General features: G+C 32.4%; 1 protein-coding gene across 3 annotated transcripts in view; it reads right to left on the reverse strand.

Annotated features, from left to right (window-relative positions):
* Positions 1-20,340, reverse strand: part of WDHD1 (WD repeat and HMG-box DNA binding protein 1) — a 47,558-nt gene that overhangs the window by 17,564 nt on the left and 9,654 nt on the right. For 2 of the 3 annotated variants that reach the window (XM_081048299.1, XM_081048298.1), the window contains exons 4-14: positions 17,141-17,292; positions 16,346-16,457; positions 16,123-16,173; positions 15,127-15,222; positions 12,554-12,646; positions 11,666-11,772; positions 11,302-11,443; positions 7,825-8,032; positions 5,318-5,505; positions 3,768-3,952; positions 1,442-1,683 (exon numbers count right to left, since the gene is read on the reverse strand). In XM_081048299.1, the coding sequence (XP_080904425.1) occupies positions 1,442-1,683; positions 3,768-3,952; positions 5,318-5,505; positions 7,825-8,032; positions 11,302-11,443; positions 11,666-11,772; positions 12,554-12,646; positions 15,127-15,222; positions 16,123-16,173; positions 16,346-16,457; positions 17,141-17,292 (1,576 nt within the window). Of the gene's footprint in view, positions 1-1,441; positions 1,684-3,767; positions 3,953-5,317; positions 5,506-7,824; positions 8,033-11,301; positions 11,444-11,665; positions 11,773-12,553; positions 12,647-15,126; positions 15,223-16,122; positions 16,174-16,345; positions 16,458-17,140; positions 17,293-20,340 lie in introns of those variants that run through there. The other variant, XM_081048300.1, reaches the window with a different exon arrangement.

The following is a 20,340-nucleotide window of genomic DNA, read 5'->3' on the forward strand; positions in this document are numbered from 1 at the left end:
GTGTTTTTAACAGATCACCCAGGCTGCTATGTGGAGAACAGATTACAGAATGCAAGAATGAAAAACTAGTTAGGAGGCTGTTACAATAGCTCAAGGGATGACATCTGGGTTGGACTGGAGGTTTAAGGAGGAGGTAAAGAGATAGATTTGGAATGTGCTATTCCAAAGAACTGACACGATGATATCATCTTACTGATGGAGTGGATATGTGGGGTGAGGGTAAGAGAAGACTAACTTTTACATTCCTGGCTTGAGCAGTTGGATTGACAGTATGCCATTTAGTGAAATGGGGTAACTAAGTAAGAAGCAAGTTTGGAGGTAAAAAATATATCAAAGGTTTATTATGACGAAGTTAAATTTGAGATATATATCATAACTACACAAATATATGGTGATGGAAGGAGAACTGACTGGGTGGTGAACACACAATGGGATTTATAGATGATGTAATACAGAATTGTACACCTGAAATCTATGTAAATTTACTAACAATTGTCACCCCAATAAATTTAATTAAAAAAAGAAAGAAAGAAAGAAAAAAAATCTACATAGAGATTTCAAGTGGGCAAGTCTGGAGACACAAGAAAGAGTAGGGCTGGTGATATTAATTTAGAAATCATGGACACATACATGTATTTAAAACCATGGGCCATGATGAGCCCATGATTTCCCCAGGTTAGTTTCTCAAACTGCATTTCTTGGCCCATGAGTCATGAAATTAACCAGCATTGAAAGAAAAATGAAATCAAAGAGTAAATATTGTCCATGACACTATTTTTCAGTTACATTCACAGGTATGTTCAGAAGAGCAATGTAGAATGTATTTCTTACTATGGCTAAGCAGTCAAAAGACTGAAAGTGCTAGGTAAGAGGGGCTATGACTAAGTCCTGCAGCCTCCAGCTAAGAGGTTGGCATTGGAGGAAGGGCCAGCAAAGGAGCTGAAGGAGCTATAAACAAGGAAAGAATTGGGAGAGCAATGTCACAGGAGCCGAGAAGATAGCATTTCTGGTGGAAACACACACACACGCATAAATAGATCATTGGTAACCTTGATAAAACCAGTCTAAGCATAGCAGTGAGGATTCAATACGAGGAGAGAAAAAGACAGCAACTTTTTAAAAAGTCAAAGTTGTTTTGGTCCTTCACACTAGAGTTACTTTAGTTTTTAAGGCATTTAAATGCTGAAAATTCTTATAATTAACCAAACTGTACCTTGAAATTCTTTCTCTAATACAGTTCTTCTATAAATAAAATGTTTTCATTTTCATTGTTATTAGTGAATACAATAAAACTCTATACATTCAAATATTACTCCGATTCAATACTAAAATAAATGCAAAAGGAGATATATAATCCAAAACAAAAAGAAAAAGAAAGCTCAAGTAATTTCCATTTACCTCAGGTCATGGTAAAATTGTAAAAGACTGGAAAAAAATCTACCTCTGTGATAAACAACGAAAAGCTGCTCTCCGTGTCCTGCCATTGACACCACAGGCCCAGGAAGACTGAAGATCTCTTTCTGAACACCTCCAATAGAAAACAATCGAAGGAGCAAAGCACTAGTGGCGGCAGCAGCCCATCCGTGACCAAGACATATGGCTTCAATATCCTCATTCTGAGGCATGTCTACGATCCACTCTTTGCTTGAATCCCAAGAACTAAAGTGCAGGCAGTGAAGCTTGCTAAAAATTAAAACAAGATCAAAACAATCAAACTTTGATGTTTGGTATAACTAATCATGATACCCAGTAACAAAACCAAGCAGTTTTTCTGTTATACACAAATAGTGTAAAAAATGGCTTTAAGAAAGTAATTATGAAATACAATTAAAATAAACTATATTAAAACCATTAACAGTCATATTATTGAAGAACATTTAAAGATACAGGAAAATGCTCACAACATGATGTTAAATGAAAACACACAAAAATCACAAATTTTAAAAAAGAAAGGAAGCTTCAAAATGTCAGGCAACCTAAAAAAAAGAAACAGACAAAAAGAAAAAAAGAAAAAGAAACAAAAAGTTAGGCAACAGTTCTCTTATTGCCCCCAAAAAAGAAAAATATGAGAGGACAAAATGAGAAAAAGAAAAAAAAAATCACATATAATTCCCACTAGCGAGATTACTAGCCAATGCTTACAATTTGATGTGTTTCTGCTTTTTCCTTTATATGTGTGTACATGTAAATTATTAAACCTAGGCTTCAGAATGTAGATTCCATAGTATTGGTAATCTGAAGCAGTACTAACTTTCAGAACAGTACTTTAAAAATTTCATTTTAAAATGAAAAGGTAAAAAAAGAAAAAAAGAAAAGGTAATAGTGTACATGGCTATGAAATTATATATCTAAGAATGTAAAGAGAAGAAGTCAAAGTTGTACACGGAAATAAAACTTCTACTTATGTAAGATATTCTGAATTAGAAACACTAAGTCAACAGTGATTCATTTAATAAACTGATTTAATTCAACGGTAAGTACTGAGTTGATTTTACAATGTATAAATTAGGAAAACAATTAAAATGTTAAAATGACTTGATAGACACCTGAAATTAATGTATGTCAACTGTAACTGAAAAATAAAAAACAGTTACTTTTTAAAAAATGATCTAATATAGTGTTTCCTCAGACTTTAATACATGCTCAATGACCTGAGTATCTTATTAAAATGCAGACTCTGATTCAGAAGATCTGGGGTGGGGTCTGAGATTCTGTGTTTTCAACAAGCTCTGAGGTGAACCATGCCCCACAGCTTGTGAACCAATACATCCAATCAGGAACTAATTATCCAATCAGAAGAATTTGAATTTCAGATCACCTGGGAGTTAGTAAAATCTATGATTACGTATATAAACATTATAATCAGCTGAAGAAAAGAGATCAGGAGAGAGCAATCTGGCTGTAATACTAAAAGTTAATAAAATATTCTTCTTTAAAAAAAATATGGACTGTATTTACTGCTTTTCCCTCATAAATTTTTGTCTATCTACCTACCAAAATATCTAAGTCTAAAATATATTAAGTAAAAAAAAAAAAAGCAGACGAATAGAACTGGTAACATTTTTTGGTGTGTTTTTTTTTTAAAGAGAAGTTTCAAATCTAATCTACAGTGACAAAAAACAAAAAACCCCAAACAACAAAAAGCCCGGATCAGTACTGTTCAAAGCTGAGATTGGATTAACTGCAAAGGTGTATGAGGGAACATTTCTGAGTGATAAAAAAATATATTGTGATAATGATTACCTGAGTATATATACATATGTCAGACTTATCAAACTGTAAACCTAAAATGGGTGTATTTTATTGTATATAAATCACACCTTGATAAGCAAATTTAAAAGGTGGGGATGGTTCATATAAATAGAAATCTAGAAGGATACATACACTGTTAACAGTTATACGTAAGTAGAATTCTGGGGGTAACTTTCATTTTCTAAAAATTCTGCACTTGTTTGTTTAAAATTGTACTATTCTTATATTACTAATAAAAACACAATAACAATGTAAAAAATGGTCCCATTTGTTTTGCATTACAAATCACGGTCATGTCATTTTCCCACAGAGAAAGTTAACAAGGGGACAATTAGGCAAAAGCAGACACATTCTGAGGTTTTATGGGTAGGCCAGTATTTGTACTAAACTCTTCTTTCTGAAATTTCACACTACAAAAAGTATCATTTTTTAAAATTAACTTTTTGTATTGAATTTCAACAATTATATCTAATAGTTCAACAGCTACAAATTCTTCCTACTAATCTCAAATTTACCTTGCTAGTTCATCAGTGCTTTCACATGCCAACAAAATAGCTTCATGGGAAAGATCTGCTACTGTATAATTCCAAGTGTTTGATAAGTGTGTTGCATGGTATATGGAGGTATCATGGAACTCCACATCTATGGCATTGTCTTGCTCATCATTATAGCAGCGAATAATTCCAATAGAGTTCCACACCTACAAACATGTAAGGTTAGATACAAGTCTGAGAAAAACTGAAGCTCCTAGAATCAGAAGGCTAAAGTGGTAGAAATCAACAAATGTAATTCAGTCTATATCAAGGTATAAGTTATAAGGGCAACGACAGCTCATCTAACTCTAAATAGTTTCAGGTAACAGTAGTAATATCAGAACTACAATAATTATTCTTTTCTTTATGAGAAGAAGATACATGTATACGTATTTATTAGGAAATGGAATATTTCATTTAATATTTTTAAATTATATCACTATCATTGAAAAAATACTTTATAATTGACCTTTGAACAACCAAACCACTAAATTCCTCAAAAGAAACATTTCAAAACTTTATTTACTAACAAGTATGGATGTAAATGATAGCACACTTTTCTGTTCCAAATAACTGGTTTATATTATAAGAATAAATACATACATTTTAAGGCAAAATAAATCGATACCATTTTGGAAAACATCTTCCACTGATGTTTACTGTAGGCTCACACTAGGCCCTGGTGTTTCCTTTCCTTTACCACAAATATAACTTTATATAAATAAAACAGTTAACAATAACCAAAAAGACTTATTAGTTGATGATGATTACTGATGGCAAAGTTTTATTGAAATAAAACATCACCTTTAATATTTACATACAACTTATGCTAGGCCTATACTTTTCAAAAAGGACAAGCAAAGCCCTCAGTGGAAAACCTCAAATAACAAATAGAAATAAGACAACTTTCTTAGCTCTCAAACTTAAGACAAAAAGCTAATATAGTCATTCATCCACTCAGAAAACATAGATTTAATGCTTTTTGTGCCACATCTTGTTCTAAGTGGTATCAGTGAACCAAACAGAAAAATCTTTATCCTTAGGGAGCTTACATTCCAGTGGGGTGAGGTAGTGGAAAAGGGGCAGATAGGTTTTTTTTTTTCATTGCATGTAACACCTTCTAATATACTATCAAAGCTGCCTTCTAAAACAACACTTTGTAAACTAGTGTTTTGGAATCAGTATCACCTCCTATACAAAAACTCATATAATTTGAGAAATAAGGTTCAGAAGTATAGCCAAGAAATATTACAAGATACACAGTAATATTTACTTAGGTTCATTATATATCATTTTGCAAAGCAGATTTTATTTAACACAATTTTCAATAATAATAAATAAGACTAAGGCTGTGAGTTAGCCATAAAATAAATCAACCACAAAATTAAAATCAACAGAGGTGCTAGGTGCTCCAGGCCAGTTAATCAAGTTCTTAAAAAATACTTTTTACCACACAAATTAACTATAGTGAGATAAAATGCTTAAAAGTGAGCTACAACTATTTAAAAGTTAAGTGTGGATCCAAGGCTTACCATGAATCTGTGAGTCAGATGCAAGGGTGTAGAACCTGACTGAAAGGGCTTTTGCCGGGGAGTTGGCATAGGCCCATCATAAAATGGCCTTTGGGGTGTGACAAGTGGTAGATTGTGAATGCTGTCTGCCTGATCATCTTCCTCCTCCTCTTTGAGAAGACTAGAACCACTTTTTAGCATTGTAACATCTAAAGTACAAAAGATTATAATTAGAGAACCATAAATACCAATGACTTGGAAAAAGAAAAGCATTATGAAATCTAATAACCTTTTCCATTCATACTTAATAATACTAAGATGCTACTTGCCTCTTTCACTGTATTAACATTTGCAGTGATGGTGCAAAAGCAATGGAGGGTAAAACTGCTTGCGCCTCAGTATAAATCAAGGCAGGGGCACCAGTCTGTATTAGCAGACAGTGCATTGTTACCCACCACTCAACTCAGTAAGAATATTACTTTTATTACATCTTGATCCTTGTATAGCTTTTTAAAAATGTTCTGTGCAAAAATCGGAAGTGTGCATAAAGAAGGATGATGGTTGTCTCAAAAAAAAAAGCATTTGTGCAATGGAGTTATAAACTGAACTTATTTTTTTTTTTTCATGAAACCATTTTCACTTGAAAGAATGCCAGGTAAACTATGGTTATGCAGACTTGGGCATTCAGCAAACGTTTTCTTGAAAAAAATGAATTTGACAGAATTTGTTGCCAATGATAATATTTGAGCTTTCAAGTGAAAATCAGAACATAGGAAAACTTGTATCTGCCACCATGAGCCTGACTGCTTCCTAATATTTAAAAACTTCTGATGAGATTGGTAATGATACTAACAAATATAATTTTGGATAATACATCAATGTTAGGAAGGTCTGCAAACCTTAGTGAAACAGCATTTTCCCAATTACCAATGCATGTTACAAAATCAAATACGGTAAAAGATCCATTTAAAGTTGAAGTTAGACCAATGGATTTTAATGTAGTAAGAGTTGAAATGTTCATTGAAAACTTTTCAGATTCCATATTGCAAATAATCTTTAAGAAGCTTTCATTTGTTGAGTTTTGGTACAGCATCAAAAAACACCCACAATTATTTGAATAGGCTATTAAAATTCTTTGTCCTCTTCAAAACTACATATTTGTGTGAGGCTGAGTTTTCTTCATATACTTCCAGCAAAAAACAGTATATGGCAGTAGACGAACTCCAAGAGCAGATGAGAGAATCTAGCTGTCTCTATGCCAGACATTAAACAGATATGCAACTCAGATAAAGTAAAGCTACTTTCCTTACTTTGTTTTTCATAAAAAAAATCATTTCTTTACATGCGTTTACTAATACCATGTTAAACTAAGTAAATATTTTTAAAATTTCTCAGTTTTAAAAATTTATAACATGGTAAATTACAATAGCTATAACTCCACAGACAAATGCTTTTGGGGTCCTCAAAAACTTTTAAGAGTATAAGGAGCTCTTAAGACCAAAACACTTGAGGACTGCTGTTCTATAAACCCGGTAGGTTTTAAATGCAGCACAATTTACAATACATTGGCATTTTACTTGTTAACATTCAAATGAGTTATTTCAGCATGTAAGTTCTTGTAACAGGTACTTTATTTGAAGGTGTTTAAGTACAATCTCAAATACTTTAACAGATACTGTACTATTCAGGTTATCTATTTCTTCTTGAGCTAGCTTGGTAGTTTGCGTCTTTCATGAATTTGTCCACTTCATCTAAGTTGTTGAATTTATGGGCACAAAGTTGCTCACCATATTCTCCTACTATCCTTATGATATTAATAGCAGTACTGTCTCACAGAAACACAATGTGAACTACCTAAGTAATTTTAAATTATCTAGTATCCATATTTTAAAACATAAAAAAACAGGGGTTATTAATTTTAATAATATATTGCACTTAAAACATAATTTCAGCATGTACTCAATGTAAAAAATGACTAGGATATTTTATATTCTTTTTTTCATACTGTCTTCAAAAGTTGGTTGCATTTTACACTTAAACGTCTTCTTAATTTGAACCAGCCACATTTTAAGTGCTCAAAAACCACAGGAAGATAGTGGCTACTGTATTGGATAGTGTAGGTCTACAGGCTCTTTTCCATTACTTATATTAGTCATTTGTGTTTTTCTATCTTGATCAGTCAGAACAGAGATTTATCAATTTTACTAATCTTTTCAAAGAAATACCTTTTGGTTTCATGGATTTTTTAAACAGTTTTACTGTTTTCAATTTCATTGAATTCTGCTCTTTATTATTTCCTTCCTTCTGCTTGCTTGGAGTTTAATTTCTTTTTCTAGTTTGCTAAAGCACAAACTTAGCTCATTGATTTGAAACCTTTTCTAACATAAGTATTTAATGCTATAATCTCCCTCTACATACTTCTCCAGCTACATTCTACAAATTCAATAAATGACTTTAAATAAGCATTCATAAAAAATTGAAAATATTAATCAACAAGATGGATCATCACATCCATAATCAATGCCTACCCACTGAGTTTTCATCGTCTTCTAGGAAGTGACTTCGCTGTCTAGGACGGCCTGAAGCCAGCATGGTGTCATCATCATCATCATCATGCATAATGCCTTTCGGGAAAGAGGGGGTTTCGACTGCATTGTCATTCAGAAAATCACCAGCATTACTTGTATCATCTCCATCAAAAAGGTCACTATAATCTTTTTCCACTCTGCTAGATACCTTGAACAAATTAACACAAGTTAGAAAGAATTAGTGAACTATTTGCTCAGTTACTCAAAAGGCAATCTTTTAATATGCACTATAAACTCTAAGCAAATGCCCTCAGAAGAAAATTTGTAAATGTATTTATGAGGGTTGTATTTATATTTATATAAGACCTATTACTTACTTTAAATGCTTATAGGCTATGGATGGGGCGGGAGTGTATGACAGACAGGTAAAGAAATGCTATATATACCCAAATATTAAACAAGATTTTATTCCTCAAAAGTCATTCCCCAGAAAAGAATTCATCTACAAGTCCCTAGTTACAAAATATTCTCATTTACTTTTATTTTGAACAAAATACTACTTAGGTAAGATATATTTGCTTCAAATAATCTCAGTTACAGCTAGTTTTATTCTTTGATACTTACAGAAGTAAGCAAATAGAAAGAACCAACAGAAAAATAAAGAAGGCAAAGAAATTCAACACAGAGTTAATCACTGATTACCAGGAACATGAACATACCATCGCATGTACTTGTACTGAATGTCACTATAGTTTGTGAGATAACTTTAAAAAGTGAAATAGTAAGCAGATACATTGTAGAGGTCACAAATTACTAATAGAAGATGAATGACAACTGTACAAATGTTAAGCCAATGGAAATTTATAGTTTGGTATAAAATTCTAACGAGAAAAACACCATTAATGGATTCAAAAGAGTTTATCACAAAATCTTTTAGATGAACATATAGATGTACATATGATTGTGTTCTGGAAAACTGATGTTTAACAAAAGGAGTATAGAAAAAAATACTTCTAAATTCATATATTTAAACACATGATTTGACGTGAGTAATTAAATTAATAACTACACGCTATAAGAAGATATAACTATTTCACTTATAGTCCTAAAAGTTTATGTACTCAAGTTGGTCAAGATTTTTTTTTTTTGGGGGGGGGCGGGTAGGTTTATTATTGGAAAATGAGGGTTTTGCCTTACATTTATGGTGAGGGCCATAAAAATGTTGTTGTGACAGAAATAAATACTGTGAGGAGTAAACGCAGAAAGGAGAAAGTGGTTAATTCTGGGTAAAGGGTTAAATGTTTTATAAGAGGTGTCCTTTGAACTAAAAATTATTTCCCAATTTATCATTTGTTTTTATCAATGTTATACATGACTATAAATTAGTCGAACATTGTTACAAGGTTTATTTAAAAATGAAAACAGTCCTCTGCAAAGCTTCTGCTCTTGTTTCTTTTGATGTTCTCCTCCATACTTGTAAATATTCTAGTGCTATTTTTTTATTTTAATCATTATTTAATAGATCCTAATTTCCCTCTACGAGGGAAGATGAGGATTTGGTGCCATTTCCTAACCACTCCGACTCTCATATATACATGCACACTATTCTCCTACCCCAATCTTCCCAATATAGATATATTCTCATTTTGTTTGGATCCATATACAGTATTTAGATTATTATGACTATGTATGTGCTATCCATGGCCAAATAAAAATAATAGCAACACTTATGAAGTGCTATGCTACTTTCCTAATTCTTTATATATAATTCAATTATTCCTCACAGTAACTCTAGGTGGTAGGCATTCCTAACCTCATTTTACAGATGTAGTACTATACTCTTTTACATCTTTCGTTTACAACTTTTAGTTTATCCTGGAGTTAACAACTCTTTCTTTAGGGTTTTTTTCCTTGGGGAAATTCCCGAAAGATGATTCTCCCAATCTCCTGTGTGAAAAGTGTTTAAGACTGGCTAACAATGCTCTGAGAGCCAAATATAAAAAGTGAGCTGGGAATTTCAACATTTAAGTATATACACTTTCATTTAATCCTTTTCAGTGCAATGTTTCTGCTTCACCCAACACCACTCAGCTGTATACAATGTCCCTGGACCAAAGACCTTCTCTATTTTACCTTTGTAAAGAAGAAATCTCCAGCATTCTGCCATAATGCGTATGGGGGTGTGGGAGGAGCGTGTCCTAGCTCTGCATACTGATGTTGAGACTGGAGGGATCTACTTGCTTATTGAACCAACCCTCCTATTTTCAGCCTCACTTCTAGAAGTACCAAGTGCCACCAAATTCTGAGTCTTTGGGGAGTAGTTAGCCAGGCAAACTTAACTGCACCTCAGCTTTCCTCCATTGAGGTCTTAGCATTCAACTTTTTGAGATGCTAGTTTCCAATCATCCATCTATTTTCCAGGCTTCAAAATTGCGTTAGCCTTATGGGATTGTGCATTTTTAAAAATTCCCTTAGTGTAGTTTTAAGGGGGGGTTTCAGGTATCTGAGCAGAAATAAATGCATGTATAAAGTCTATGATCTTTAACTGGACATCTAAACCAAGACTTGAAATATGAATGGGTATATGTGCCAGGCAGGGGGAATGACAAAAACAAGGAGGTATAAAACAAAGTGGCCTGTTTAAAGCAAGCCTTCAGTAAGGCTGCATGGCGAAGCATAAGAGGTATATGGGTAACTCTAAGAGTAAAAGTTAATTCAGAGCTGAAAAAGTTTATAGGCAAAACTAAGTTACAGTTATTAACTTTAATTTTTATCTATAAAACATTTATAGGCATACCTTGTTTTATTGTCCTTCACAGATATGGAGTTTTTTTACAAATTGAAGGTAAAGACCCTCCATCAGCAAATAGATTACAACTCACACGGAAGGATCAGATGAAGGTTAGCATTTTTTAGCAATAAAGTAGTTTTTTTTTTTTTTAAATAAAGTAGTTTTAAGTAAAGTATGTACATTGTTTTTTCAGGCATAATGCTATTGCACACTTAATAAACTACAGTATAGTGTAGTGTAACTTTTATATGCACTAGGAAACCAAAAAATTTGTGTGACTAACTTTCCTGTGATATTCACGTTATTGCAGTGGTCTGGAACTGAACCTGTAATATGCCTGAGGTATGCCTGTATTTAACTAACCATCTCCAGAACAGCAGGATAGTAAAATAGTATTTCACAAAGGTACTCCTTGGAAAGTCAAGGAAAGCCAGTCAATAGGCATTATATGGAGGGAAAAAGTTTCTTAGTAAAATATATTTGTGAAACATTAGGTTAAACAAGTTTAAACTGTTTCCTTTACAAAAGGATCATTAATGAGCATCTAATATAGTAACATGAATTGTAATTTTACAAGAAAATAATACAGTTTGTGATGTTTTCCAAATCCATCTGAAAGACTTCGAAGAAACTGTTCTACCATATTATTATATATGTTAAAAATGTCCTACTGTATTACTTATTACCTTACTGCTTGGGATCTTTCCATTGGGGTTGCAAACATTCTCCAGGAGCCCTAGATTTCCTTCTGCATCAGTATAAGCTATACGACTACAAGTAGGATGCCAAGCCAGGCCACAAATTGCATAACCCTTCTCGTGTTTCACCCTAAAAATTAAAAAGCAAGTTCTTCAAACACTGTCAAGAAAAATATGAACATACATTTCTTAGGTAAATTTTAGTTAGAAAAGGTTAAATGACTTTTGACAAACGAATAGGTGTATGCTTGCATTTTGACAATCTAATAATCACAAACCTGAAATGTTTCATAGGACAAACAAAAATCTAATTGAAATAATCATGAAAGAGACAAGATATATTGAATCGTACCTTTCCATGCAATCTTTGGTTTCCACATTCCAAATTGTAATTAAACCATTAATACTTCCTGCAGCTAAATATTGCCCACAAGGAGACCAGGTTACTACATTGAGGGTCTATTAAGAAAAGCAATTAATAAATAACAATTTTGTGTAATTTGAAATAAATACACTACCAAATTCAAACTTTTATAACCCTTATCCTATGTATTCCATGTAACTTTAACTTTGATGACATACAAATGGCAAGACAAAGTTTGCTTACTTCTTAACTATTTTTTTTAATAATTTTCAGCTATCATCAACAGCTATTACCTTATCATGAGAAAATTATACTGACACAATTTTAAAAGCAAAATATAAAAAAATGTTATTATCCTGGAAAGAGAGATAACATACGGTATCCTATCCTCTTGGCAGTCATCATCAAGATGAAGAGAACTAGTAAGTGTAGTGAACCTTAGTAAGCCATTGTTGACTTACTGGGCCCCTGTTTCCTTAAGTGCAAAATGGGTGTGAAAGAAAGAGAAAAAGAGAGAGAATATATAGACCAACAACTTTTCTGCTCTAAAATTCTAGAGTCTATGATCACAAGTCTCAGTAAAACTCACTTAATAAAGGTTAATTACTGATAATGTGAGAATAACTTGTTCTAATACTATGTTATGGTTAAATTTGACCTCTTATAAATTAAAAGATTATCTTAATCATATTTCACAAAGAAGGTCAGATAGGACCTTAAAAAGACCTATCTACTGCTGAGAAGGCAAAAGGTGGGCATGCAAACAGTCTAGAATTGTTCCCCATTTCCAACAATATTTAACTGCAACCATATTTAGGCAAAGTATGCATTAAACATTCCCTTTACCCTACTGAAAGTGTCATTTACAAAACCTACCTGAGAGATGAAATTATCTGAAAGATCAAATTGATTACTCCAAGTTTCTCTTCTATATAGCTTAACAGATTTTTCCACAGGAACTGCTAGTAACTATTAGGAAAAATACACAATTTACACAAAAGTTTACATTAAATTTTAAAGAAAAAAGCAAAAAAAAAAAATTCATCTAAATAAGCTTATAAAAAAGAAGACCAAATTTGCATTTTAACTGGCAACTAACAAGAGTCAAAAAATTACTTAAAGTTCTGATAAGCAGAGAATACTTGAAGTTACTAGTATTTTTAATATGACTTCTTAAGGAATCTAAGCCTTTTGAATCAGAAAATTCATCTAATTTACTGGAAGGAAACAAATAGAGCCAGAATACTTTGAAAATCTTAAGGAAAGGAAATTTATCTTCCTATGTATATGTATTCTGACAAAAAAACAGATTAGTAGAAAAAACAAAACGGTATATTATTTCTGTTTTATTAAATATGGTTTATTTAAAAAGTATTTACAAATAGGAAAACTATGTTAATTTTAAAATTACTCAGATTAATTGTTTTATAAGCAAAGAAATAATACATACTGGATTTCCCAACAATTACTTTAATGCAGAATGTAGGAGTATACTCTTAAAAATTCACATGATACAAAAGGGCAAATATTAAAAATAAAGTATCCCTCCCATACCTAAATTCTGTACTTCCCAAAAGCAAATATAAGAATATACAAGCACCCACATACACACACACACACAATTAATAAACAGCATTCTTCTATACTCGTTATTCTACAGCTTGATGGTTATTTAATGTATCTGAAGCTTATTCCATGTAAGGAAATACAGAGCTATACCTCATTCTAACAGTTGTAGAGTGTTCCATTTTCAGGGATACCAGTTTAACCAATTCCCTATTAATGAACATTTTGAATGTTTCCAATCTTTTGCTACTATAAACCATTAAGCAACATTTTCGTTATACATACCCTATAGTGCATATGTATAAATATGCTTGTAGGATATATGCCTAGTAGTACTGTTGGTCTTTTATTTTGATAAGACTGACCAAACCCTCTTCAACATAGTATATAATCAAACTTTTGATCTTTGACCATCTGATAAATGAGAAATAGACTATCACTATAGCTTCAATTGATATTTTTATAATAGTATGAAAGATTAATGTATTTTCACATCTTAAAAGCCATCTGTATATCTTTCACTATATAGGTCTGCTCATGTCCTTGTCCATCTTTCTACTGGGATCCGAATGATTTGTAACTCTGTATATTAATGAAATTACTCAAAAAAAAAAAAAAAAAGAAGAAATAACTCTTTATCATATTGCTTCAAACACTTGTCCCAGTTTGTCATTTGTCCCGACTCTAAAATATTTTCTAACATACAAAATGTTTACATTTATATTGCTGAATTTATTCATCTTGATTTCTGAAAAGTTTCACACGTACAGAAAAGTTGAAAGAATATAGCAGATACGTGAATCTTTACGGAGATCACCTTGTGGAAGGAAACCTCCCAAGATGGTTCTCAATGATTCTCATCTGGTATTTATGCGCTTTGCCAACACATTTACTAAATCTGCCTTTCTCCACCTGTACCATCACTAAATTCCCATATATATTGGATCCATTTCTTTGTTTAATAGATATCTGTCTATTCATGTATCAGTAACAAACTTTTAATTCCCATGATATCATAATACTTTCTATCTGACTGGATTAGACTTCATCACTTTTCTTTTTGAAGATTTAGTTTTTCATGTAGACTTTACAATCAGCATTATTTGGTCTCCTCATACATCTTACTGATATTTTATATTTGAATGTTGTCAAAATTATAGATTGGGAGAACTAAATACTTATATCAAAAATTCCTTTCTAAAAAGGGGATATATTTTTCGATTTAACAATTCTCCTTTAACCCCTCTTGATAGCATATTAAAATTTTCTTTATATACATCTTTCATATTTCTTACTAAGTTATCCCTAGTTATTTTATCTTTTGATATAAATTTTTTTTGAAAATAACAGTAGGTATGTTATTTTCTCCCACCATATTTTCTAAATAGCTATTGTTTGTATATAGGATTGTTATTGGTTTCAAATATTAATTTTGTTTACAGCTACCTTACTGAAATTTCTAATTTTTTCTCCAGTTGATTTTCTTGGTATTTCCTCATAATAAGAATTTCATTTGTAAATGAGCATTCTCATTTCTCTATTCAAACCTCTCATAACTTTCTATCATCTAACTACATGTATCAGCTAGTACCTCAAAAATGTTGAATACAGGTGGTAAGATCAAACATAACAAAACTGTTTCCACGGTCGCCCCATTAAACATGAATGTAAAAAGAATATAAAATGAATTCTTTCATGTAAAATGTACTTTTTAAAAGTTGAAATGTTTCTTAATGCAGTTCAATATTAATTAGTTGGCTTGGGATTCTAAAACTTATAATCCAAATGAAAGAGTTAAAATTTAAAAACTATTTTTACATTCAAAGTTGACAAGAACTAAAACAGATAATTTTTAAAAAGGTTGAAAAATAAGAGTCACTTACCTTCCCACTTTTCGGCTGCCAAGCAAGTCTGCAGATTGATTTTGCATTTATCACATCATTGCATTTTTGTAGCAGTGGCCAACTAACAGAACATGTCTGATTTTTTAAAAAAGAAAATTTATTTCCCTTTATGAAAATTCCCCCCAAATGATATGCAGAACTGAATACAATTTAATAGGTCGATTCTTCAAAAATGCAACTTAATTTACTTTCATCTAATTATGATAATGTTTTATTTAAGTTATTTTAAGTCCTTCAGAGGTATAAAGAGCACAAGTTTTAGATAACTAAGAGTACTTCCTATGTAGAAAAGCAAACAATATACTCATTGACTAATCATACACACAAAAAAACCCCAATATATTAAAACCTTTAAGTGTCTATGAAAATGAACTTCAGAGATCTACTATAAAATGTTATGGTGTCAAAGTCAATCCTCCTAAATAGTTCAAGAATGAATGGAACGAACTGTGGCTGCTGAGGTACATTTGTGGGGATATTTTTCTCATCAGCCACATCTCTAGGAATGCCAAGGCCTCTCTGACTGCCTGAGGAAGAATTAATTGTTCCCTCAACCAATCTGGGCAATACCTTCTTCATAGCTCCTTTAAAAATTTTATCAGGCTGGGTTAAGTTGTTTATGTGACTCTCCAAGTCAAGTGTAGCCCATGCTTTATTTTATTTTCATATTCTCAACGTCTAGGGTCCAACAGATGGTAGTTTGCAAATATATAAAGACTAAATATCCCCCATTAATTTACAAAACCTAAAAACGAAATACAAATCTACTGTTTCCCTTGTGATTAATTAAGTAAAGGAGCAAATAGCCTTCAACATATTTATTTTTGCATTAGATTCTTATGCAATTTGATACAAAACCAGTATTTAATGCTACTCAAAAGAAAAAGAATTAATTTGATCAAATAACACAATATATAACACTCAATATATGATGAAAATGGGCAAAAAGATTTAAATACAAATTGATGAGTTTACCTGATCTGAAATTTGCCAAACTCTGACAGATCCATCACAACTAGCTGAGGCCTGCAGGAATAAAACAATAGATTTCTCTAAGGGTGCAGACATAAAACTATATGGAAACTGGTTCAATTAATAAATCAATGTGTCTTTTATCAACCGCATGAAATTTTCTGCTAATTCTCTGCAATTTTAAGCATATTCAAAAAAAATGCAAAAAGAGGGAAAAAATTATTACCAGAAAGGTGTCCTTAGGATCAAAGGAAAGACTTAAAACAGGGGCATCATGTCCTCGAAATGTTTTCTGTTGACTGCAATCCATCACATCCACAACTTTGACTAGAAAGTCACTATGAACAATAAGAATGATGTACACAAACAAATGCCAATACAAAAGACTCTCCTAAAAGCTATGGCCCAAATATTTCAAAGTCACAAGAATAAATGTCATACTTTATAGCAACTTGTGAAATTTGACACCCAAATTTAATGACTTACCCTTTTAGATTTGCTCTATAAAGACGCTAAAAACACAAGACTTCCTATTATGTTAAAACACAAATTTTCTAAATAGCTTCCTTAGTTACATCTAAAGCTTCTATTATTTGCTAATCTAATTACAGTCATAACCATTTTTAAAAGTACTATACCTTTTACTCCCCCTCAGCAACTCACCAATTACATTTTTTTCTATGACAAATAAACATCAACGGAAACAGTAAAAATCCTATTTGTACAGGCTATGTTCTACCTGAAATAATTTTTAAAACTTTCTATCAAAGTATCTTTTCCCAGTTTTCTTCGGTATTTACTAAATAGGCTATCTGCAAAGCAATATACATATCTCCATTCACAAGAAACACAAGTCTGTCCTCAAAAGCCTTACTAGTTAAAAAGACTTGAATATAAAAATTAAGTGAACAGAAAAAAAGAAAAAGTAGAAGAGAGAGACCTGAAAATGTTACCCTGATACCAATTAATGAGGCCATGCTGTTCTAACATTATTTCTCTTTCGGATATTAAACAGCCTTACGCAGATCCAGCAGCCACTTTTGTTCCATCCTTATTAAAGACCACATGGTTTGCATTTGTGGTGAAGCGAGTCAATATACCATCTGGAACTCCCTCAGGAAATGTGTGGACTTGTATAGTATTGTTGGATACTGCAGTGACCAATTTTCCATTCTAAAAGAAAAATAAAGGTAAGAAACATTGGCAAGAAACAAATCCAAACTGATTGGGAGTCTCTCCACAGTTAAAAATCCTTAAAAAAACACAAAAAACCTTATACGTCACATCAAGAAATCACCAATATACAATTTTCCTGAAATATGTTATTAGCAAGAAAAATTTGTTTGCTATACCTTTAGAGAACTTAATTCCCTTTTTACCAGCCAAATGTTTAGCCTCTGATTTTCCATGCAATAGAACTTTCAGAGAAAACATAGCTAGTCTCATTGAGGGAAGAGCACACTATAGTTTCCACAACAAAATCATTACATATCTTTATGGAATAAAGTCTAAATGCAGAATCCATGGTACCTTCTTAAAAACACTAAATTAACAATTTCAGGCTCTGAAAATGATCAGCAGATACCACTGCTTTGCAGAGCTTTTAACTAAGAATCAAAAGGTCAATTCTCTGCCCTAGCACTTTAATTTTATTACTTCTCCAAGAGGAATTAAGTCCCAATAGACTAAATCATAGTCTACCAATCCCATACAAGCTTTACTAAATCATATGGTCAATTTATTAATTTAGATTAAATGATAATTGCCAAGAAAAACAAACAACTGAAGTTTGTTAATGAATACATTCTATCATATAGCCATAGGTCTCAGCCATATTTGTACACTTAGGACCCTCAGCCTACCTAGAGCACCTGCTTCCGCTCCAGTGGAAAAAGAACTTGGTGATAACAACGACATGTTAGCATAAAGCAAAATTTGGGAAAGTATGTACATCTGTTCAAATAACAGTACAGATGATTCAAATTTGAACTGTAATATACATTTACACATTTATCTTCAATTACTAGAAGACTTGTGTAAAATAGTGTGTTGTGTATGTCTACACTGTGTAACTACTGTAATTAAACAATCTACAATAAACTAAATTCATAATGTTGAAGCTAACAATAATTTAAATGAGAAAACAAGAAGAGAATAAACAAAAAGCTATAACCAACTCAGGACAATAGTGATGATGCTAAGTGTTCACTGGCAAAACTACAAAAACACCAACTATTTATGTGTGTACATGTATAGGAACTTTGCAACCTGGCTGTGCTTTTCTTGCAAACAGTTTTCTTAGAATACTGACTAAGCATCCTCAATTAGCTCTAGTAAAGAATTTACTAGTAATTCTTTAATAACATGTTAACTAGCCTTCTATTCATATTAAAGTATGTAACTATACTAACTCACCCGAGAGACCTGAAAAAAAACTTGGTTTAAAGTCTTTTTCCAACAAATATATTGTGAAACCAAATTACTATCAGAACTCTTGTCAACTAATAAAATTTTTTTAAAAAGAAACTGTTCAAAGGATCAGGGCTCTGGTCAGGATCTGGTCAACCAGTCTCCTCCTTGGTGGGTTGGGAGGAATGGAACCCAGCCCAGGATGACCTGAATTGTAGCCACTGTGTTCCTTATTGACTGTGTGTGTCATTTGACCTTCCTCTGAGCATTGGTTTTCCCAATAAAATGGAGATAATTCCACATACCTCTCCATATCTTTGTTAAAAGGTCTAGACAAGGTAAAATATTATGCAAGCGTTAACTATTACTACCCAGAAACACAGAGGGTGCCAAAATAATGTATACATATTTTAAGAAAGGAAAAATTTGTATGAAAATTCCAATATTCAATACCATGTTTTTCCGAAAATAAGACCAGGTCTTATATTAATTTCCGCTCCAAAAGACGCATTATGTTCAGGGGATGTCATCCTGAAAAATCACACTAGGGCTTATTTTCTGGGTAGTACACGGTATGTACCGATCACAAAAGATGAACACAAGTCACGTTCGACTTCCGCAATTACAAGAAGTGCTCAAAGTGGTTACACCATCAGCGTAATTTTAATAGTTTTTCACTTTCTTAAAATGTGTATAATTTTTTTGGCATCTCTGTATATTGATTCATCCCAGTTTCACTGTTTTGGAGGATGATATTTTCTCTACTTTGTTCTCAAATAAAGCACCTAACTATACTTTCCTGCACTACTGAATTCAAAAACAGAAAGTGTTTACAAGGAATTACGTTTTAAATTAAATACACCGTAAAATTGTCAACTTTGCATGGCTATTTGGTAATGTCATTTTATTAAAGTCCCATAAACTCCATTCCTAAAGCCAAAGAAAATACTTTAGCACTGTGAGACTTGTAGTGGGTTGAATAGTGGCCCCCAAAAGGCATGTGTACGAGTTAAGTCCTAAGCCCAGGTACCTGGTAATGTGACCTTATTTGAAAATAGTCTTTGCAGACGTTAACAAGGATATGTAGCTGGCCTTATAAGAGAAAGGAGAGGGAGATTTGAGACACAAAGACATGGAAGAAAAGGCAATGTGTTCATTCTAATATTGATATGTAGTAGTATTGGTCTACTCTAAAAAATGTTCCAGCAACTTGCATATAATACTGTAAAATATAGAAAACACATATTGGTCTCTGCCCATGGTTTCTGGCCCAGAGCTTCTAAAACTCTTGTAATTTTCTAAGTGACAAGAGCACTGGGGACATCTTCTGTTTTAATATTTGGTCTCTAACCCTGGTTTCTGACACAGAGCTCCTAAATCCCTTGGAATTTCCTGGGTTATAAAGGAGTGTCTTTTGTTCTAATGAGTTTGTGTTTGAGTTATATGACTATCAGTGATTAAGTTAATTAACTGTTGTATTGCAACAACAATGTGGGCTTTATAATTGTAAAAGTAATTCGTCCTTGCTTGTATGTTTCTTATTGTTAATGATAGTAAATCCAAAATTCGGGAAGGATGATAAATGCCAATGAGAGCGGGAGGGGGGAGGAAGATATTTTGTGTGTCCTGCAGCATTTAAATATGGGTTGACATTAATAAGAATATTCTAGTACAAGAAGCAAATTGTATAGTGTTGTGTTTAAGAGTTAAGTCTTTGGAGTCAGACATGTTTCAAAGTCTTACACTGCCCCTTTCTAACTATGTAACATGAAGCAGGTTATTTTCCATCTCCAAATTGCTCACTTGTAAAAT

Source organism: Rhinolophus hipposideros (assembly GCF_964194185.1).
Source record: "Rhinolophus hipposideros genome assembly, chromosome: 5".
In the NCBI taxonomy this organism is placed as follows: Eukaryota; Metazoa; Chordata; class Mammalia; order Chiroptera; family Rhinolophidae; genus Rhinolophus; species Rhinolophus hipposideros.